The sequence below is a fragment of the Heliangelus exortis genome, chromosome 2 (assembly GCF_036169615.1).
Source record: "Heliangelus exortis chromosome 2, bHelExo1.hap1, whole genome shotgun sequence".
Classification (NCBI taxonomy): domain Eukaryota; kingdom Metazoa; phylum Chordata; class Aves; order Apodiformes; family Trochilidae; genus Heliangelus; species Heliangelus exortis.
In genome coordinates, this window is record NC_092423.1 from 113,678,696 (window position 1) to 113,702,193 (window position 23,498).

Here is a 23,498-nt window from a genome sequence, read left to right on the forward strand (position 1 = left end):
TTGAAATGTGGAGCAGTAGGCATAGTTTAATTTTAAAATGATAAATATTTGCAGATCGAAGTGCAATTAGTAGTGAAAATTTCATGTAGCTTTTCCATGTATGTTTGTTAATATGGTTGGCATAACTCGTTTAAGAGATGCCTGCAGTGCAGAGTCCTGTATTACATATATCATAACTGAAAATACAGTACTTACATGTATATATAAAATATACACAGACACAACATTGCCAAACAGCCTTTTGGGACAGTCTAAAAGAATATCATTAATTTTTACTGTATACTTACACTTCTGGCTCAGTTCCAGCACTGGCTTTCTGTAAAAATCATTTCAAGTATAGAATTACGCTATTTGCTTGCAGCAACATCACAGGAACAGTAGTGAGCCATATGTTGCTACTTAGCAACTTAGTCTATAAGTCCCAAAGCATGTACTGATTTGAAAATTGAACAGAAATGATAATTGTTGTGGGATGCTGTGAGGCAACTTGTCTTGGATTACCAAGCTATGCAGATGTTTGATGTTATACAGCAAGAAGAACAAAACTCTATTTTTCCTGTCCAATGGCTGAGCTCTTATTTATGTTGGCCTAAAGGGAATAAATTGATTAAAACTCTTAAAATAATAGAAGGTGATATTTTTCTGGATATGAACACTGCAGTAAACAGAAAGAACTGAAGTCCAAAGTTCATCTTTTTTTCAGGGTAATTGAAACATTTCTGAGGCCTAAATTTCATTTCTTCTACAATACAGTTTATTTTATAGCCCCCAAATTTCTTGAAATGCTGTATTCTAGCAAAAGTTAAAGGGAAAAGGCAAAACAGGCAAAACTAACTTCTCAGGCTTAGATCCAAAGTGAGGCCACAGGTGTGGCAGTGTGCATCAGGATTCCTAAAATCTTACCTCTATAGTCATGTAATTCTGAAGACAGCCTTGTGGAAACCCTTTGGTCTTTGGTGTTGTATACCATGACTAAGTCTGCCAACCTCCCTCCCAGATAAGCTGCACTGAACTCTGAAATTAGAAAATGATGCTCACACCTGACTCAGTCAGCATGATCAGAGCTTGAATATAAGTTTCTGGTAGGAACATTCATCTCCTAACAGGTGGGATTCATATTTTAGTTAACAGATGTGCATCAATCATGGAAAGTGGAGTGATAAATTCACTCTTCATTCTGATAAGATTCAAACTCTCAGATCTCACAGGGAAAAGCAAAGTTATTTGGGATACGGAGGGAGAGCCCTCACTCATGCTGAGTTCATCCAACTGCAAGGCTCGTGAGGACAGATACAAAATGGAAACAGGAGAAAATTAATCCATTAAGTGGCTAGGGTTTCACCTGGGAGAGAACATTTTCCTGCCTCTTTTTATGGGACGATTTGCTTAATATCCAGTAACAGCGAGAGGAAAATGAACAAACAGTCCTGAAAACAGATCAGACAATACAGTCACACTCTTTCCTTTTCTTCTTGCTCCCCATTAAACTACACAATCTGTCATGCTTTATTTTCAGAGGAGTGACCATCGCATTCCTCCCAGTTTTAACAAGCAGATTGGACATTGAAATTGAAATCAGTCGACCAATTTTGGGTGATCACCAAACGTTTATTCCTGAGGGAGGACCAATGCTCTGTTAACTCCATGAAGACCTTGCCAATACTGTCAGTGGAGAGCTGCTTAGCTCCTTTGAGGAATGACTAGCAGCTATCTACATCAGGAATAAGTTCAGAAAGGCTTCCCTTGCAGTCCCAATTCTTACCTAAGAAGAGAGAGGCAGGATTTCCAACACACTCCTGGCATCCTACTCCTACTGTGGTTTTTTGCAACCTTTAAAAAATATTGTTATTTTTACAGACTTTCATCTATAGTAACTTAAAAACTGCTGCAACAGCATCAGCACCAGGAGAGAATTACAGTGAGCGAAAGGAGGATGTGACAGCCTAAGGCTGGTGGCTTCTATCAAACAGGCACAGGAGGCTGCTTGACCAGTGTGCATTTGGTAATAACTTAAAAAAACTCTACCTAGCTGTTTAACTATCCCTCACCACACAGACTCCCCGGCAAAGGGCAGAGTTTTATCACCTGCATCTGGGTTTTGAACTTCACCAGGGAGACAGACACCCACAAGCTCAGCTTGGGCACAGCAAGATGGCCTTCAAGGCCAGGTTGGATGGAGCCCTGAGCAACCTGAGCTTGTGGAAGATGTCCCTGCCCATGCAGGGGGGTTGGAACTAGATGATCTTCAACTTTCATTCCAACAGTAGCCATTCGATGGTTCTATGATTCTAAGATTTTGAGTCTGTAAGTACTGTCTTGGTTCCAGCCCTTAGGGTTTTCGGTCATTTTCAAATTTGGAAATGTCCAATTTGATAGATTTTTTTTCCTTGGAGATAAAACAATTTGCACTCAAAATATCTAGGCCTGGATCCTTTAAAGGTTCTTTAAACACCTTACTTCCACTGAAACCAGCAAGCATTAGTTGGATAAACATCTGAGGATCTGGGTCTTGTTACCACATGTAGAAACCGCATAAAAGATTAAAACTTATACTCTTAATTTTTCAATATGCCATTTAAATTATTTAAACTACATGCATACGCAGTACAAAAATATCAACAGAAGAAAAATAATTCTGATGTATAATGTGGATTTGCAATTCTTTATTCAAAACTATTTAAGACAGACATAATGATTCTCTGAAAGGTAGCAGCTGCCTTATAACAGCAATCATTCACAGAGTTTGTATTTCTACTGTTTCAAACAAATTCAATTAGCCCTTGCACTTCAAAACCCTTAAGGCATAAATGAGATGATACTAGGCTGCTTTAATCTAATAGTAATACTAAAACTTGTCAGTACAGTTTTTGGATTAATGGTTAGAGAAAAATTAATAATATAATTTTTCATTTTTTAATCAAACAGTTCTATTCTAAACTACCTCTGGATCTTGCAGGGCTCTTAGCTGAGTAAGTTCAATCACGCACAAATCCTAAACGCAAAGTACAGTTGCTCTCTAAAGCTATTTCAGCCTAACTTCTACAGAAGGCTGGGAAGCAACACGGCAGAACATTTTAAAGATGGCCTTTTTGGACTGAACAGCATAGCTCATCTCATACACCTCCTGCTTCCTTGTCTGCAAATGAACCCATGTACCTTTTTTTACAGGAGGGACGTAGATGTGCTAGAGTGTGTCCAAAGAAGGGCCATGAGGATGATCAGAGGGCTGGAACACCTCTCCTATGAAGACAGACTGGGAGAGTTGGGGTTATTCAGCCTGGACAGGAGAAGGCTCTGAGAAGACCTTATTGTAGCCTTCCAGTATCTAAAGGGGGCTACAAGAAAGCCGGTGATGGACTTCTTAGGATGCCAGGTACATAGGACTAGGGGGAATGGATTCAAACTAAAGGAGGATAGATTTAGATTAGATGTCAGGAAGTTCTTCACCATGAAGGTGGTGAGATACTGGAACAGGTTGTCCAGAGAAGTGGTGGAAGCCCCATCCTTGGAAGTTTTTAAGGCCAGGCTGGACAGGGCTCTGAGCGACCTGATCTGGTGGGAGGTGTCCCTGCCCATGGCAGGGGGGTTGGAACTAGATGATCTTAAAGGTCCCTTCCAACCCTCAGTCACAGAATCAGCAAGGTTGGAAAGGACCTCTGAGATAAAGTTCAACCCTTGATGCACTACCACAGTGGTTACCAGACCCTGGCACTGAGTGCCACATTCAGTCTCTCCTTAAAAACCTCCAGGGACCAAGAATCCACCACGTCCCTGGGCAGCCCATTTCAATACCTGATCACCCTCTCTGTAAAGAATTTCTTTCTGATATCTAACCTAAACCTCCCCTGGCAGAGCTTAAGTCCATGCCCTCTTGTCTTACTGATGGCTTCCTGGGAAAAGAGACCAACCCCCACCTGGCTACAACCTCCTTTCAGGGAGTTGTAGAGAGTGATGTGGTCTTCCCTGAGCCTCCTCTTCTCCAGACTAAACACCCCCAGCTCCCTCAGCCCTTCCTCACAGGACTTGTGCTGGATCCCTTCACAGCCTCCTTGCTCTTCTCTGGACAACATCTGAAAATCCTATGATTCTATGATACTACACATAATGATTATTTAGGCCAACATGCCTATGTTAAAAAAATACTACTTCATGAGGACATTTAGCTCTCAACATACTGTCATTTTCCAAAGTTGTTGATTCCTAAATGACATCCTGCTCATTTACACACATTTATGAAGCATGCAGACTTAGTTCCCTGCTGAGAATAAGAGCTCTCCATAAAATTCTACTAGTCCTGTCAGAAAGAGGTATTTCAGGCAAGCCACTGCTGGGCTTAAGATACTGCATGGCCTAGACCAGAACTCTGGTGGTTCAGAGCCATTTCTGACACAATCTAGTTGACCTGTACCATTATCACCATCACTTACTATTGTGGAATAAACTGTCTGAGACACGTGAACTACATGAAAATTTCTCCCCTACATCTAGATGTAGCTACAGGTAGAAAAAAATACTTCTGCTTTTTAAGAAGGTAAAATCTTTATTCTTACAAAAAGTACCTTAGGGTTCAAGTGAAAGATTTTCAAAATATACACCTAATATCAGAATTTAGTACGTAGTGATGCCCAAAAGGGAAAGGACTCAAAAAATACCTGTACAGAAGCCACACCACATTAAACCTTTTGGGTTGCAAACTACAGAAAACCAAGTTACTGCCTTAAGCCCAGTGTTAAGAGCGTAACATCAGCAAAACTCCTCAACCTTAAAATTCATGTTAAAAATGCAGTTCTTCTACTATAACTGGCCTAGGAGTGATAATGAAAGCTATTTGTGACATGTGTAGCTTATAATGATTAACTTGTCTGCAGTCAGATAAACAAATAACCTGCACCTGTAAAGACTTTATTTCCTGAAGGTAAAACAACTGTTTAGGAAAGATCATGCTGGCAAACAGCTGCTTGCATTCTGGAGAGGAAACAAGGTAGTATCTTTCAACAAACGCCAACTCTGGTGTTTTATCAGCTCTATCTCATTAACTGGAAACAAGGCTTAAATGCTTTGTTTATAAATTATGATTATTCCTGATTGCAGCAGTTACTGATAGTGCCACTCATTTGCAATGCAACTCTTTGAATTTGTTTAATTACAATTTGAAACAAGGCAGAGAAGATTAATTAACCCACCTGGCTGGCTGGCACATAGTCCTGGCTCGGCTCTGTCATGCTCATATACATGTTTTCACCGTCAAACTGTAAAGGAAATAATAGTAAACATTCAGTAAACTTGAATATTTTTCACCACTGACTGAAAAAAAAAAAAAAAAGCACAGTAGCCATAAACTGATATTACAGCCTGGTTTTAGAGACTTGTTATTCTGTGTATGCATCTTGTCTTTGATGTTCCTGTTGTCATCCTTATTGACCCTGGATGTCAGTGATTTGGAGTAATTAGCACTCTAGTAATTACAGCTAGCAAGCAAGAAATGAATGGTTTCCTTTCATCTGCAATCTGTTTTAAAACAAAATAGATCATTTTGTGCACCATGTATACATATTGCTGCTGGCTGCAACGAAGTAGTAAGAGAATTGCAGAATTACTGAGAAAAGGAAGATGAGAATATAAACTGCACTAAAACGCATCTTAATGGATTCCAACTTTAGTTTCTGAGCAGAACAAGGATTGAAATTTGAAAACAAACTAAAACCCCTCCTATTGGAATGTTCATGTATCAGAAAGTAGGCAATACATTTCCAGACAGCTTTCAGACATCTAAATGTATGAAAAAGTACACCTCCTGTCTGTATGTTGTAAGAGGAGACTTTGCTCAATGTGTGAATAAAAAAAACATTCATAATCAGAATTGCAAAAATACCATTTCCTAAATGATAAATACCATTCCTGAAAATGTCTACAAAGGTGTTTTGTTGTTTTGGTTTTTTTAATCTGTTGCTCTTTTTCTCCCCTCAGCTACAGTTAAGAAGAAACAGAAATGTGACGGAAGCTGATTAAAATCTGAAGGTCTAGAAAATCAGGAGGAAAACTGTCAGAACTGAAACCTTATCCTGTATCAATGCAAAGAAGTATAAAACTACCAATTTCTTATGTAATCTGGAAAATGTCCCCATACAAGTCTTGTCACACCCACTCAAGTGTCAATAGGGCAATGACAGTCCCAGCATCTGCTCACAAGACAGGGAAGATGTTTTCAAACCTTTCAAGCAAAAATGAACAACATTAGGAATCCCCATCCCCAGTCATCAACCACAAATTTCCAGCTATTATGAGGTCTGTTTGAAATAACTGTCACCTGACCCTTCTATGAATGCTTAGACTGAAATATTTTTGGAAATGAGCCACCAGTTTTGATGACGTGGCATTTGTAAAATGTCCCCATTACTGAGCTTGATCTGCTCCAACAGAAGGTGGTGGCAAAATATCCCATGGACATTTCTTGATCCTTGCTGAGCTTCTTATGATATTTTACCTGCAAGGTACAGTATATTCAACTAGACCAAGGTGATAAAGTCAAACTGTGGCTTTGGCAGATAGCTTTACCAATTTTTGCTGAAGCAGCTGAAAAAAGTTTCGGCTTCCAGCTGTTCCTCCTCCTTCTCTGACAGAGGCTGTAAGGCTTGTAACAGCAGCAGTAGAAATGAAGAAATGCCAGCTCCTACACAGCAGATGATGGTCTGCCCTTCCTAGCCACAGCTATTTAATAGATAGTCACAGCCTGCAGCTTGTCTGTCAGAAGTTCTAGTTTCATGGGTGGGAAAGAATTATGCCAGAGGCACAGATCTGCCATAGGGAACAGTATATTTCCAAAGATTGGTGGAATAGAGATGTTTGGATTAGATCTTAAAAATGGGGATTGATGATGTTTCATTCTTCTTTCTTGTTCGCACTTGCCATTTCTTTCAGCTTTCTCAGTTCAAGAATGTTCTTGTTTATTAGCATAACATGTAGAGTTTTGGAGAAAAAAAATTTAGCATCAGGATTGCTAGCACACTGGAAGAAAAGGACAGTGCATTGCTTCTACTTAGATGGACAGGTGAATTTCTGAAGAGAGAATTCACAGCCTGCTGCAGGAAACCAAGAGTTCCAGTGCAGGGCCTACAGAAGCTCAACTTATTCAAGCTTGTCAGACAAAAGGCTGAAAGGTGCCTCAATTCCTGTGATTGGTACTTACACCCTGGAAAGATGTCTGATAGCAAGATGTCAGCTTTCTTGACAGTGGTATAATGAGATCTAGTGTTGAGAAAAGGGAGTTACAGAAATTCAGTACTGAAATAAGACACAAGTTCCTACTTTAGAAAGTAATTAAGCATTATGTCAACAGCAAACTCATCATTTCTCAGACATTTTTAAATTAAGCTAGATAACTTTTTCAGAAAAGATGCACTCCATACCATATTTATGAGAAAGTCTATAGGCAGGTCCATTATACTGGCTAGTTATGGTAGTCCTATCTGCCCTGGTAACCAAGATTCTTTAGGTCTCCTATTTTGAATTTTCCTCATTATCCTCATAAATTTGCTGCACTACCTTGAAAACAATGCTATAAATTAAATAAGATGTTGCATATGTTTAGCCACAAAGACCATGAAGAAAATTCTTTTTTCTGCATAACGGCTAGATAGAGTCCAGGGTTATTAAATTTATTTTGTCTTCCATAATGCCTGAGCTCTAAGAAAATTAATGACGCCCTTCAGATAATTCCACTCTTTGGATGTTTGTTCTTGCTGCCAAGCTTGTAATCACCAAGTCTGCATTCACAGAAAAAAATCTGTAAGATCATTTTTCCATGGATCTTGGAATTATTCATAATTCTATGTGCTGTTCTTGGATTATCTGCCTTGCTGATCAGTGGTCATTAGCACCTTGCTGACCTGTGGTGCCTCCAGCACTGATAGGATCTTGGATCTCAGCCTCTCATCTTCACTGTTTGTGACCCTCTATTTAGCTCTGAAATGACACCAAAAACCAAAAGTATGTCTAAAGTTAAACCTCCTGGCCTTTTGGCTTGGCCTTAAATACGAAGTGACCTGCCACAATTTGGATTAATTTGTTAGGGTAAATTCTTAGAAAAAGCATATTGATGCATAACATCTGCAAAATCTGAGTGATCTGCTAGCATATAAAATATCAGGCAGCTGTTTGGTTTGTTACTTAATTTCTTCAATTTAGTCACCACAATATTTAGCATCTTCTTGTTAGAAGTTTGTGCAACATGTTTTGTAATAGGCTGTATAGCTCAGTAAGATTTGATGCAATGAGTATTTTTTGTAATGTTTATTTTTGCAGGATGTGGGCTGTAACCTATTTGTTGACACTAATATTGCTGCGATGTTAGCATTCATTCTACATCTACAGCTATCAAAGTTATTATCTGCCCTCAGTCTGGCACAGTGTGATGCAGGGATCCTTGGTGGTTCCTAAACTTCAGATGTAAGTCAGAAAAACTCAAATGATGTCACACATGCACTTCCCACAGCAGGTGCTGTCAGGAGACACTTCCTTTAAGTTCTCACTGCTTACTAAAATGTTTATAAAAGAGCTAACCACTATTTTCGCAAGCAAAAATAAAACAAAACTTCAATGCTGAATTTTTTATTCATCTCATCCTTTCCCAGCTACCAAGGAAGTGTGGAATACAGATGACCTATACATGCCAGCCCAGCCCAAGGAAAGGTATTCAAACACTGAGTAAAGAAGTTCAGAGACAGATGCAGTACACTGTATCTCTGCCAACCTCACAGAGAGGTGACTCTCACATCAAAAATACAATTTGATCAGCTGGAAGATCCTCCTATTGTTTTTTCCCCATATATATCCAAAGCTTTCAAAACAAGCCCCTAAATGCTGCAAATGAACATTGAATGTTTTCACCTTTCTGCACTGCTGTGTAACATGCAGGCTTTGCAGCACAAAAGCTGTCAGCAACTCTCCTCCAGGACAACTTAACTCATACTAGATCCATCCTGAATTCAACTTTACAAGTGAGATGATTTATGCAACAGCAGTTCAAGCAATCTATCCAGGTCAGACAGCGAGTCAAAAGATCAGCAGATATGACCCAAAGATGCCTCCATCCACCAGATTTTTCTTCCAGGATACACTCTATGCTTCCAAAATTGTCTCATTTTATTCATCAACCCAGGTCTGCAACAACCTTGTGTTTCCTAAACTTCCCCAATCACTTTGCTTGCCAGGAAAGAAACTTTGCAAGCATCACTTAACCTGTGAGTGATTCATGCAAACAGGACAGATGAAACACATAGGCAGGCAGTTAAATGAACTGTCTTTTATGAACCTATGTGTGGTGTATATATAACATATGACATTTCATCTAAAGCTTTCCCAATGTGTCTCCAAGTTCCTTCAGTATCATTATGGGCAGATTTCAAAATCTTTCATTTTAATCTGTTAAAAGTGAACGCTAATACAATATTCTGATGTGTGATAATAACTACTGTTGACAACATTTCATATCAAAGTGCAACTGCATGAGAAGTCTGGGTGAGAGCAAACTAGGAGTATGAAATTATAGTAATATGAAAAGATACACGACTGGGAGCTATTTTTAATATATATTCATAATTGCACCATATTATTTTATTAAAATTATTAGTATAAATAAAATATGCAGGTAACATCATGGTATGGCCAGTCATATCCCCTTTAGAATAACCCTTTTTAAGATAAGCTATAATGCTCAGCAACCAGCATGCACAAAACATCCAAATGCTGTAGCTAGTTCAGATGACAATTGCCACAGGGATTCAGAGGTTCAACAGAGGCTTCCAGCCAAATTCTGTGACCTCCCCTCACCACAAGCTATCTTCTTCTATGCCAAGTCACTCTGCCTTCATTGCCAGTGTCACCTGTGCTGGATTACAGCAAGAATGAATGTTCACCCCTTTCTTTATCTCTGTTTCCTTGCTACTTCACTCTTGTTAAGAAAAGTGTTTACTCTGCTTTTTCCTCCACAGTTCTCAACTTCTGAGTAAACTGCATGTTTGCTTTCTCTTTATATGCATATATATATATATATATATATATGTATATACACACACACACACACAAATATAGATGTGCCCTAAGTTCTGCAGGCATAGCTATATCAGCTAAAAGGAAAAAAAAAATAAATCAAGCACATGGATCTTTGAGCTTCTAGTTCATATTGAACTGCAGCACAGTATGGTAGAGTACATCTCGTCCAACTGCAGTGTAGGCAGGGAAGCATGATGAAAAGTAGCCCATATGGCATGTGATTGCCAAGACAAGCTTGGGGCTGGGGTGTCGGGGGAAGCAACTTTGGACACTATTTTGTGCCCAAATGTATCTCAACAGAGATATCCTGAAATGTAGAGACCAAAGGAGAAGAAGCAAAGGGAGAGATGATCAAATTTTTGAAAGTTGCTGCTTTTAATAAGTTCAGCTTCTGGGTAAAGCCACTTGGACTCAACATCCCAGTTTCTTCAAAGGATGTTACAGATCTTCAAAGCCTGTGTTATTAATCGCATAATCTAAATACAGATTGCTCCCATCATAGATTGGAACTGGAAGCTAGATTTAAATTTAAATTATGGCTACACCTTTTAACCATAGTTTACCTTGCTCTGACAGTGCCCCAACACAATTTGTTGTATTTCATTTTAAGAAAATGCTGCAGTAACATTTTGTAAAAGGATTATTTGTTTCTAGTAATTTAGTGATTTTAGTGCTTACTGAGTATAGATATCATTTGTAACTTACATTATGTAAAAGCCACTAATCCTGAAAAAGCTTTAAAACCAGGTAATTTTGTTTATTCCAAACCAAATGCCAAGAGTGGACATTGTCTCAGGTTGCTCAATGACAAACAGAGTGATATTTTATTCTACTCAGAGCTGCTGAAATGAAACTAAACTAATGATGGAATACAACCTAAATCATCAAATGGCTATGCTAAAGAAACAGTTGATCTTGTTAGAGCAACCATTAAAGATAAAAGCAGAGAAGCTCTCTAAACATTATTACATGATGGAAAATCCCTTTCTTGACACAGTTTGGCAGAGAGGTGTATCTCTATTAAATTGCAACTCCATTTTGTTTCCTGAACTCCATTTTGTATTCTGTACTGAACACATGTTTAAATTTTCCCGAGATAAGCTACAGTAATGCATTCCAGACAGGCATTCATCCCAGGAAAGGCGCTTGACACCTCGCTGAAGGACTATCACAGGAAAATTGTCAAAAAAAACAATCTAGTACTATTGACTTCGATTGCCTCTGTTCTGCCATCTTCCCTCCCTTCTTCCAGGATTGTTTTTCAAAAGAAGGGAGTACTATGGAAGACTATAAGATTGGGTGATAATGTCTGAATGAAGCACCAGGGCAAAAAGAAGTCATATTTCTTTGCAGAGCTGGATGCCCCTTAATGGCCAAACAAAGGTGATCACTGCAGGCTGGCAAGACCTAGAGAAATCCTGTCCTACTTGGAATACTAAGACCTCTCCAGGTCACAGAAAGTTTGATGTGTCAAGCATTAGAGAGGAGATGGCATGTCTCAAGATTATTATCGTTACTCATTTAATTCTGATGCTGGTTTTCAAGAGCAAAGTATCAGGAAAACGCTTCATGACTCCTATGCTTTCATTCTTACGTGTTATCCAAAGAGTCTAAACTGGGAATATGAGGTATGATGTGTTTAATTAATGCAAGTATGGTGATGTGTGGGATAGGCATATTGGAGTTGGGAAGGAATCTGCCCCAGTTGGTCTCAGCAGCTCCCAGGAGAGTGGAAGCAGGCCACGAGGTGGGTGGGCATGGCAGCGAGCACCAGAGCAGGAAGTGAGGGTGCTGCTTTGCAAGGAAATGCTGTCAGACATCTCCTATACTTAGAAGGAACCAGAAAGAGTGATGAAACTCTCTCTGCCCACAGCACCCGACGGACTTGGATGCATTCAGTGCTTGGATCAAAGCACGACAGGGCTTGCAGACTAGCACGGAGCCGTCTTTTTTACAGCCTGGCTTTCAAAGCAGACATGTTTTGGAAATACTCCACTTGATTCTTCTAGAATGAGACCATTTTTGTCCTTATTTTCCATTTACAAGACACACTTATGCTTCAAAAAGTATAGGCAGCGCTGTCAAAATTTTTCTTTCAGATTTTTATCCCTGTGCCGTACATATCCAACCCAGACCTTCCACCACTGCGTTCCCCGAGCTAAGTCACTTTTTACTGCACTGGTTGTGAGAAAGGGAAGGCACCAGAGGGTTTGCCGAGTACGTTCTCAACAGTGGCAAGCTGGCTGAATATCTAAATATACACTGGTAGTTAAAACCTGAATGATGGCACTACAGCATTTGTGTTTTTCCTGCACTTAATAGAGGTTAATGTGTAACTGGAGAAGAGGTGAAGGGGGATGTTTAGCTTCCTGCTTGGAGCCTGCATGTGTCACTGCCTGACAGAGCCTTGAAGTTGTTAGCCTGCATGCAGAGTGCCAGCTGAATGAGGTTACAGTGCTGAGCACAGCGGGCTAATAGAAGCAGGATCAGACTGATAGGAGGAGTGGCAGAGTCCAGGCACAGCGGAGTGTATCAAAGACAGCCCAGGGGAGAGCGGGTACTGTATTAGTCCTTTGTGTACATTTAAATGGAAGACAGTGAGCCTGCAGAGATGAACTCTGAACTCTCTCAGCTGGACTCCTGCTCCTTTTAACCTTGGGTGTTAAATAAAATAAAATAAAAAAATAATCAACCCAGCCAAACCAATGCGCTGTAGTCTGCACTCCTATGCTAAACTCTCTCTTGCATATTGAACACTCATTAAATAAACATGCTGAGATCAAAGTGGCAAGTGCTTTTGTTATTATTTTACTCAATCCACACTAAATTATACATGTAGCCACCCACTGCGAAAACTGGGTGATAAGGTGGAAAGGTTTGAGCAACCAAGATTAGACCTTTCTTTTTCTGCCTGCAGTAGCTGAGGACAATTGTTTAACCCGGTAGGCTTGTAATATTTTCCAGCCCCAACACACCTGGCCAGTTTCATGACCAAGTCTGATCCTTCATCATGGAAGATGAAGGGAATTGCTCCATTGCCATTTGGACTGGAACTGTACAATTTCAGGTAAAGAGCCCTTCTTCCTCTGAGTTTCAGAGTAATTTCTGTCAATATTAATCTCTGCCTTATCATTTCAAATGGCATATTATCTAATAAAACACATGAAAATTTAAGAAATAGGATCTGCAGAGAGCAGAAGATAGCTAAAAAAAGGGGGGTTTGTTTTTGCATATCCACACACAGAGCCCCCTGTGTTGCAGAATGGTAGAAGAGAGGATCCACAGACCTTAGTGAATGAGTTTTGCACAATTAGAACAGAACTGTTCTCATGCATGACTACAGTGGAAGCTGCGTGCAGGGACCCATGGACAAAATTTGACCCACTATTTATAGAGTGAATGAGGTATACATAGTTCCTGTGGCAAAGTATATCTGCTTCTACACCGCAGAATCTTACATATGAAATGGGCCAGAACAACAAAAGCAAGAGCAGAACCAAAATTCTACTACTATTCTGAAGATCCTCTGACAGAGACCTTTGAGGGCAACAATTGACACCCTACATAGTAAGTAGTAAATACTGCCTACATACTGTATGCCTCACGTTTAAAAAAGTAAGGCATACTTAGAAATCCACAGCCTATTTAGAAACCAATTTGAAGAAATTATTGAAAGGCTTGATCATCTAATAACTTAAGCACTCTAGGCCAATACATCAGGTCATCTCAGCACACACATAACATCCATTAAAATTATCCCATTGAAGGGGATGACAGTGTGAGAGTATTTGATATCAGGCACCCATTCCAATAGGTGATAAGACAGGACACAAGAGCTCAGAAATTTACAGGAAAAGGCACAATATATTAAAGTATATGCCAAACTCAAATGGGACAAATCAATTTAAAAGGCTCTTCAACCAAATTATTCAGCACAGTCTGATGGGATATCATTAAGTGCAACAGATTAAGATCCAGAGAGAATGATAATAAAAATGACCAATTGCAAAGACCTAGGAAGCCAGACATATGTTAAATTACAGGGGGTTTGTGGGCCTGATACAGAAACATAGTTTACCAGAACAGCTACAGTGCCAGCAGCCATGTGGATAATCTCAATTCCATCTACAGTTACACTGATATATGAGTAGCTCCATTAATTTAAACAGGTTTATTTTCATCAAGCATATCATACACATTTATTTACCTTCCTTACTCACACAAGATTCTGGAGGCCCACGCATGTATACAACAGGAGTTTGAAGAAACACAAGTTTTTATGTTTACAGTTGAAAAAAATTTGAAGGGTTGACAGGGGTTGTAGCTTGACTTTTTCCCTTGCTAGGATGATCTACAGATCAAGCCGAGAGAGCAGTGTAGAGAATTTTATAGCATTATATCCCACAACAGGTCATTCAAGAATAGATGTGGTTAGAAATGTTCAAAATATTACTCAAAAGCAGAAGGGGAATAGTCATTTTACTTTTTTTTTTTTCCTTAGCGACTTCAGTGAAGATGTGTCCTTGATGTAATGAAATCACTTATCAGTTCTCAAAAATTCTAAGTGTTCTCTCTACACCTTTTAAGACAAATTTGACCTTCAAGACTACAGCTCATTTTGTGACTAAACTATTCCATGACTGTTTTCATCTTTTGTTTCTATTTTGTTACGAGTAGCACTCATAACAACTTTTTTATTAAAGAATCTGTGTTTCCTTTATACATCTGTTATATTTTAACAGAAAGAAAGACAAGTCTGCTCAAATATATTTCAATTTTTTTCTTGGTTTTGAAGTTGAAGAGGTAAAATATCAAGTTACAGTTGTACCTGCCACTCTTTTACCAAACCAAATGTTCTTCCTCCTCCTCCTCCTCCTGTTTGAAGAAAAGAGTGCTACCTTCAGTGCTGGCTGCTGCTTTTCCCTTTAATACATTCTGAATCTATTACCATGGCAAATTTCTCAAAGTAATTAAGATATTAAAAGTTACTCAAACCTGGCATTATCAGCACCATGGCTGTTGTCTTTCCAAGAGGCCATGCATATCAGCATGAGGAAGCCAGGTTAATGCTGGGAGGAAGCTCCCCAGGCAGGCACATCCATCTCCCTAAGTAACAGCAGAGTAAGTTTCATGCAGCGTCCAAAAAAGCTTATTGCCAAATCCTGCCTTGAATACAACTCCAGCAGTGGTGCTTCCATGTATGTTCCCCTTTCAGTTCAAACTTTTCTGAAGTTTTATTGTTTTAACTTAAGACATTTTTCCACCCTTCAAGTCTGCTGAGACTAATGGTTCCTACCTTTTAATAACACTTGTGAACACACTTAAATATAGATACTCCATCTTTTGCAGAAAACCTATTTTAAATTCCTTTAATCTTCTCTGACATATTTTTTTTCCAAACATTTTCTCATTTGTAACCACTGGAGTGTTTCCCTTTACTGATGTTCCATTCACTATTTCATGTGCTATCCAAATTCAGTGTGGTGGCCCAGCTATCCACGGATAGATATGAACAGGCTCTCTATTCCCAGGGTTCATCCAGACTGTGGATATGCATCAGCCTCTTCCTCCTTGTGTCCTTTATTTAGAAAATGCTTCGGTTTTTTTTCTCCAGCTTTTAATAAATAAAATCTTTGAGAGCTTCTCCTGATCTATACAGTAGCATGGGAAGCTGCCATATAGTTAGGGTAGATAACATACATGGTCTCTGTATGTTACCCACCTGGACACCATGATGTGCAACCTGCTCTAGGTGAGCCTGCTTTAGCAGTGGGTTGGACTAAATAATCACCAGAGGTCCATTCCAAGCCTCCTAACATTCTGTGGTTCTGTGACAAATGATAAAGATCTAATTTCTACAGCTTTCAGCCCAAGTCAGTGCTGTCTGATTTTTTTCTCACATCAAGATAAATATTTTGATATTAATAACTTTGTATCATTTTTTAATGAAAAACGAACAAGGCTTTTTCACTAGAAGAATGTGGCTTTTCAAGCACACAGCAACACTGAAGGAAGCCCTGGTTTAGTCCTACTCTGCTATTCCCTCATATACGAGCTGTGCACCACAGCCAAAGACTACGGGGTAGTCTTCCCATATTATTTCTTGTGGTAGTTAACTCTCTAAAAATACTAGAAGATGTAGATTTGTCTCTCATACATCTGTCTAGCTAAGCAGAGTACTTTATTTTCTGGTGTCTGCCTTTCCAGTTTTGAACAGAAATTACATCGTTATCCTGAGAAATTCTTCTTAAGGAAGAACTGAAAAAAACATGGAAATTATGATTTTGCCAAACGAATACTGGCAAGACGATGTCTCTTCAAAATTACCAGCCTCATGTAGTTCTGAAGTTCCTGAATAGAGAAAATAACATGAGCTTTTCCAGCTCTGTTATGCAGAGACATGAGTGATGTGCTTCATTTTACTGCTTGCCATGACAGGAATGTTGGTACAGGCTCCTCACTGGCAGGAGAGGTTGCATCAGGACTGTGATGCACTGGCAGTCCTTCCCCACAAGCAGCCACTCAGAGGAACACAGGTCCTCTGCATCCCATGGCTAGGAGAGGGGTTATGGACAAGGTGGCCATGGGCAACCCTCACCTTGGCTGGCATTAAATGACCAGACCCTGCAAAGTGTGTGTCAGCATTTTTGAAGAGGACCACAACATCAATGTAACAACAGCTCCCTTGAAATACTGAAGTGTTGCTTTTTAGGCAGATAATCCCACAACTCTCTGTGTTTCAGCACACTGAAACAGAAGCAAAACTTAGTATTTGTGAGCGTTACTGTAACAATCTATGTTATAACCACTCTTAATGAGCTAACATAATTTTTAAATAAACGTATACTATAACAATGTGATTAAAGCTTGATGGAGATGTTCTTGTGCTTTCATGATATAAAAATGGTTTCTTATTAGCTTTTGATGTTTTGTTTTCCCCACAGCATCACAGTGTCTACTTCTGTTTTACCCAGTTGTACAATAATTGTTATTTAACTTCAGCAATCTCACAGCCTAGTCAGACTCTGTAGCCATTTTATTAATCAATGAAAGTACTCAATAACAGTAATGTCATGGAACATATGCCTTATAATTTTAGTGCCCCATATTATATTCTCTCACCTCTCTCTATAAGCTACTGAATTATTAATGCACCATCCTCCAGATTTGATAAAATCTGTGATGAAAATTATCATAATCTTCTATGCCTAACGACCATTACATGGGTGCACATTAAGCTTGAAATAAATGGCTTGAATAATTTTCAGCTAAAAATTTTCTTTGTGTTTGGAAGACTGAAATACAGAAGAGTTTTAAAGTTATGGAAAAACCCACAAAAAAAAGTACAGCTTCAATGGTCATACCTAAGATTATGTCTCTACTGCACCTACTCAGAATGAACTTTCTTCATGTGGCCACACTAATTTCCAAACTGTACTTACCCAGTATATAATAACTTAATTCTGTGTTTATTAGGTCAAAAAAAAAAACAATGGGGGGAATAGAAAAAATAAGACTGGTTAATCATGCTCCAGTTTGCAAATAAACAACCCCAGCAGAAACACAACAGCTGAGTAAACATTACCAAAACCATATTTGGTTCCTTCCCTCCAACACACAAAGCAACAGTTGAAAAAATCATATACTTGCTGATGGAGTAAAATATCCTTGATTTGAATGCAATTTGAAAGATAGGTCCTGTACCAGGCTACCTGTCTGGGTCTATGCTGGAATAATTCAATTGATTTTGAGACTACCACTGGGTAGAACATACATTAATGAGGCCCAGGAAATGAAGATCTACTTGAAGAGCATTTTGCTTTTTGCTCATCTTTAGGGAAAACATTACATGGGCTCAGACATTCAGCATGTACTCTCTTTTTGGTGTCAGCAACAATCTGTTTTGTGATATTCTTTTAAAGAGAAGTATTAAGAGGCTCTGGGGTTTTCTAGAGGCTCCAGAGTCTTAATAGCTGAGTTCATAAATAGCAAGTCATACAGTACCACTGTTTCTCCCTGTGCTCTAGGGTTCTTGTAATACTCCCAACTTTCCCTTATGTCAGCACCTACAAGTCAAAAGTTCAGAAATAATAACAGAGTAGAAAAAAGTGCCATCATTAGACTCATGTTTTGATATAAAATTAATTTGGTGTTTTATTCATTCATTTGAAATAGTAACTACTGCCTTGCAAAGTATAAGGTGATTAATTTTTCAAATATTTTCAGATCATATTGGTAATACACAACATAAGTGTTTTGACATGTTTAATAATTTCATTCAGAATCACATTTTTGCAGTTCACAAGTTCTTTTAGCTACATGAGCCCTTACAAGCTAAAATAGACAGAACACTGATTTAAAAGCTGGGGAAGTATTTTACGCATTGCAGTGCATCACTGAAAATCTTTTGTTAACACAGAGAGCAATGTGAATTATGTATCTGATTTTAGTTCTTACCGTTAAACACAGCTCATTGGAAATGTATAACCAGTGCCTTTTAAGAACACAAAGCAAAAGCAGTGTCATGTATTATGCTACAGCAGGTAATTCGGTGTCTTAGATAGGATTAGCCAACAGATTTATCAAGCAGCCTCTAAGGAAAGCAGAGTTCAAGTCTGGGCTCATCAATAATACATAAATAAACTGAACAATTAGGTACAAAGTGGCTATCTTGTCAGACAACTTATTAACCGATAAATGATATACTCACTGCAGACAGTCTAAAAAGCAGAGATAAGTAAAGATAGGGAAAAAAGACTTGGAAAGACTGTGCTCTTTAGTGTGTTTGTGGACTTGGCCATTCTCTCTAACTCTCCAGCCCCAGCTGAGAGCCCCAGTGTCTACGTAAAGGTAGCACTTCTCTATTAGGGATTGCCTGGCTTTTTTTCTGATAGCTGAACACACTTTTATGCCTTTGCTCTTTAATCAATGGTCTGAGGAGGAATATATTCCACTTTTACAGAAAAGGATTACTACCAGCATCAACTTCAACTGTTTAATATACAAGTTTTACACAAATAAACAGCCATCCCTGGAGTGTAATGTCATCGCTGGGCATTGCTGTAATACAGCCTGACTACTGAGATGTACCAGTTCTCAGGAAAGGGTGGATCAAAGCAATCAGGCTTACGTCTGGCACACAAAACAACAACAACAACAAACCTTTAAAAGGCAAATCTGTGTTAGTAAATGTCAAAATACGAGACATTTGGTCTTTCTTTTACTATCAACAAACTCAAATTTGATTTTCTTTTCTGTGCTGGCCTGCACTTTTGAGACAGAAAACAAGAAGACTAGAGGTAGAAAGGGTTGTTGCGATTTTTCCCTCAGCCAAGCAAAACAAAAAACATATTCAGCTCACTTAGGATCAACAAGCAAGCAAGCAAACCTAGTCCAAATAAAATCTTTTCATATGCACATATCTACCTCAGCTCAGAAACTGTGAACATTTGAAGTACAGATTTCAGGATTTCACTCAGAATGAAAATGATATTTACTTAATATGATGTCTTTCATGCCCAAGTACCCCAGAGTGCTTTGCAAATATTGACATGAATTCTGCCCTTAATCTGTGTTCAGCGCCCCTTGACTCGGGTGGCCATTTTGAGGGGTATACCCAAAAGAAGACTTCAGGCCTTGAACATTTTGTGAACAGAAATGTAAATACCGGTGAAACACAGCCACTCCTGTGGTGAAATGCATACCTTCCAGTGCTTCATAAAATTCAGGAATTTATAAATATCCTTGCCAAATGGACAAATAATGTGGATGAACCGAAGAGGCCGGAAAGGATTTCACTGCATGGTCATCGCACGGCAGTTAAACAAGACGGGACATTTTAAGACTACAGTCCTTCCACTCCTCACCTAAAATGCACTTTAGGGTCTTGTTTAAAGACAGGCAGCCCCTGAAGAATAATTTTCCCTCACCACTTACAGGCAAAACTGCTTCTCAGACCCAGCAAGTGACCCTGACAGCTTTCTGAACCCCCCTTCCATGTCAGCCTCTCCAGGGCAGGCAGATGACAGCTACTGCAATCATAGCACCTGCAGATGGACTGTGATGCAATCTGGATTAAAGCTGGAAATAGACCTGGGTGGGACAGAATGTGTCTTCCTCAGGAATCGAAACAAAAGGTGGTAAACAGAGAGCAAATGGGTGTCAAAGATGAGCTTCTGACTGTGGAAACAGATTTCCATGCCAGGCCAGCTGAACTGTCTATGTGATGTGCATATTTTTTTCCAACTGACTATAAAGAGACTCCAGGAGAAATGTATCAAACTTAAAATGTGTAAAAGTTGTGAAATAAATTCTATTGCACACCATGAAGTGAATGGGATGATGTAAAGTGTGCACTTTCCAGGGTCAGGTGTCCTCTCTATCCAGGTGTCCCCATCCCTGAGGAGCTGAAATTGCAGCACTGAGACCTTGGGAAGATCGAGCAGAATCCCAGATCTTTGCTTCTCCTTAAGATTGGCGGTAGGGATTACGAAGAAGCACAGGGATGGCTTTGCCTGCAGTATTAAAGGATTCCCTTGGTGAGGGAAACAGTTTTGTGCGTGTGGCACTTTTCCCAACAGAAGTAGGAAATAATAAAGAGTAAGTTTGATTGTGGGCTATGGATGCAGGTGTTTCCTACAGCACTACCTGCAAAATCAAGCTGAAAAAAGCAGTCATGAAGGGTTTTCCTAGTGAAGGATTTCCACTGTTACAGTAATTTGCAGACAGGTTGATGGCACTGCAGCATGAAATTACTGCACCCCTGCCCACAAATGCAACCTATTATTTATTAGTGCAGACTGTTAGTGAAAGAAGAAACAATTGAGCACAATGTTTAAGAAGCAAAATAGACTTCTAAATTGCCACAGGATAATTTGCACCCATTTTATGAGTTTTTACATAGCCATGAGATGCTTTGATCTGTTTCACATAAACCTTGGTCAGAATTATGTTCCTTAGAGTGAAGTATGAGGTGATAAAAATGTGATTAAGGTGTGCTGGCAATTTTATTTTGGCAACTTTATACTGTGCTTTTGAATTCCAGTCTATTATAATGTTTGGCCCTCTTTTAGTTGATAGTCTATCAACTGAAGTCTCTACTTATACAAACATTAATAAATTCACAGACAATAAAATAAAAGCAGTCTAAAACTACATGCTATAATATCTCTCTTTAAAAAAGAGAATTTCTGTTTAGCGAAGCCAAAGGAAATTGCTTACTACAGAACTAAGAATGCGATAAAAAGAAAATTAGGCACTGGCCCTGAAGCTCAAAAACAGAGTAAGTCACATAATTCCTCAAGCAGAAACAGAGTCTCATTTTTCAGAGGGAAAAAACCTTACACCCTAAGGTTAAAACACATAAGTCCAGCTACCTAATCAGAAGATTCAGATTAAAAGTGAACAAAAACAGTTTCAGCACCCCCTAAATTGTAAATATCTTTCCTTGGAACACTATCACCTTCTAATTCTAAACTTGGACCTCTCTTTTCTACACAGAAAATTCACCCCAGACAGGGTATTGCTTTAATTAATACAGTTGGCACAACATAAGATGTGTTTCAAAGCTTCATGTCAGTATGTATCTGTAAAACGTAAGTGAAAATTAACCTTCAAAGGGTTAGAGTAAACAAGTACTCAATGTAGGAAAAATTTCCAAGTATAACCATCGCTTTAATATCTGTATGTGCAGTACTCCTTTATCCTCTAACAAAGAATTAATCCATGAAAAGCTTCACTAAACATTTTCTTGTACAACACACATTTATGAAAGTGATTTCTGGAGCCTTAAGGAGGGTTAATGCACTCTTAGAATACAATCAATGAAAGCAGCATGACTTACACAATCTATGTTCTTTGTCAAATGTAACTAGTGTATCACTGCATAAGATCTTTTCACTGACAGGAACTTACTGCATGATGGAGATGCTGGAGTCCTCCAAACACTGCTTGTACCTGGCTTGCTGTGCTGTGCCTGTACAATGATAAAACGAAAACTTGCAGGACAACCTCAGGCTATCCATCTCTGCTGCTCAAGCTAGTGGATGTGGCTCACTGAAAGTATGTAGAAATGGGTGTTTGCAGAAGTAAAATGAAAATAAAGGATAATTTGACAAGCACAAGTTTCACTAGAATTACATTACTCTAGTCCCAAGAAAAAAAAGTTCAGTGCCTGAGATCTTTACAATTAAATGACAATTGCAACTGATTATTACCACTCTGTACCAACAGATGAGAATTACTCCAGTAAGCACAGTGTATCTAATGACTGACAGAGCCTCCTGATTTAAAATACACATTTAAAAAATCTGAGTATTCCACTGAATTAATCCCTTTTCCATCTCTACTAGAAAAAAAAAAAATAAAAACCATGCTCACAGTTTACGTTTTCATGATCACTTTCTTCAAGCACAAACCACTGCTTAACCAAATTCCATGTGTGAAATGGATATACATTTACAGCCCTACTGGCTTACCTGAACTTAGTGCATCGTTCATACTTCTATCTGTCTATGCCAGCTCACATCCTGAGTCCTTAAAGCACACGAAGATCCATGCAAAAACAGAAGGTACATCCTTGGAAAATCACGGGAGGCCAAAGAATGGTTTCTTCTGTAGTGCCCCATAACATGCAGAATTACTTACATAAGACAATCATCCTATTTTGAAAATATCTAAGATATTAAAAGAAGCTTTTCGTGATCAAAGATTCACTTGGAAATCACATTAATTCATATCAAACATATAATAAACTAATTATGAATTTCTAGTCAGCGAATTAAAATAATTGAAGTTATTACAAAATTGTCAACCCATCTAGAAGAAAGAACTTTCTGCACATTCTGCACGTTCTGCAGTTTATCTGTTACCTCTTTAGCCAAATTTAAGGAGTGCCATAAAGGTTGCATGTACCTTTCTGGTCATTTCACTTTCCATCACCATGGAGAACATTCCATTGTTCTCCAGCAATATATTCTTATGTCCCATACTTGTTCCAATATTCAAATGGAAATATAAGTCAAGTGATGTATACCCTCTAGGTAGAAGGCAGTTCAAAGCAGGAGGTAGCTTAAATCTGATACAAAAATAGCTACTAAAAAGATAATAAACACAATTTTAAGCAAAATATTCTGAAGAATGTGATATGGGATTGTTAGAGAGGAGATGAAATTTCTCCTGTTCTAATCTGATTTGCACTTGCTGAGGAAAGCCACAGGGAGTGCTAATGTTTGGAATCTGCACAACAGGAATTATGGTATCTGCTACAGCATATATCCTTGTGTGAACTATTACACAAGTAAAGCAAATGAGTAAGGAATCACTGTTTGGTTTTATGGTGACAACTGAGAATTATTTTGCTTGACGTATTAAAGCCATAGTTTGCAAACAGTCTGTCCTTGACATGTCTTGATGCTTCATTCCTCAATGTATAACTCCTTGCATTTCCT

General features: G+C 38.8%; 1 protein-coding gene across 3 annotated transcripts in view; it reads right to left on the reverse strand.

Moving 5' to 3' along the window:
- TOX (thymocyte selection associated high mobility group box) overlaps window positions 1–23,498 on the reverse strand; it is a 221,142-nt gene that overhangs the window by 101,782 nt on the left and 95,862 nt on the right. For all 3 annotated transcript variants that reach the window (XM_071737607.1, XM_071737608.1, XM_071737606.1), the window contains exon 2: window positions 5,184–5,249. In XM_071737607.1, the coding sequence (XP_071593708.1) occupies window positions 5,184–5,249 (66 nt within the window). The remainder of the gene's footprint in view (window positions 1–5,183; window positions 5,250–23,498) is intronic.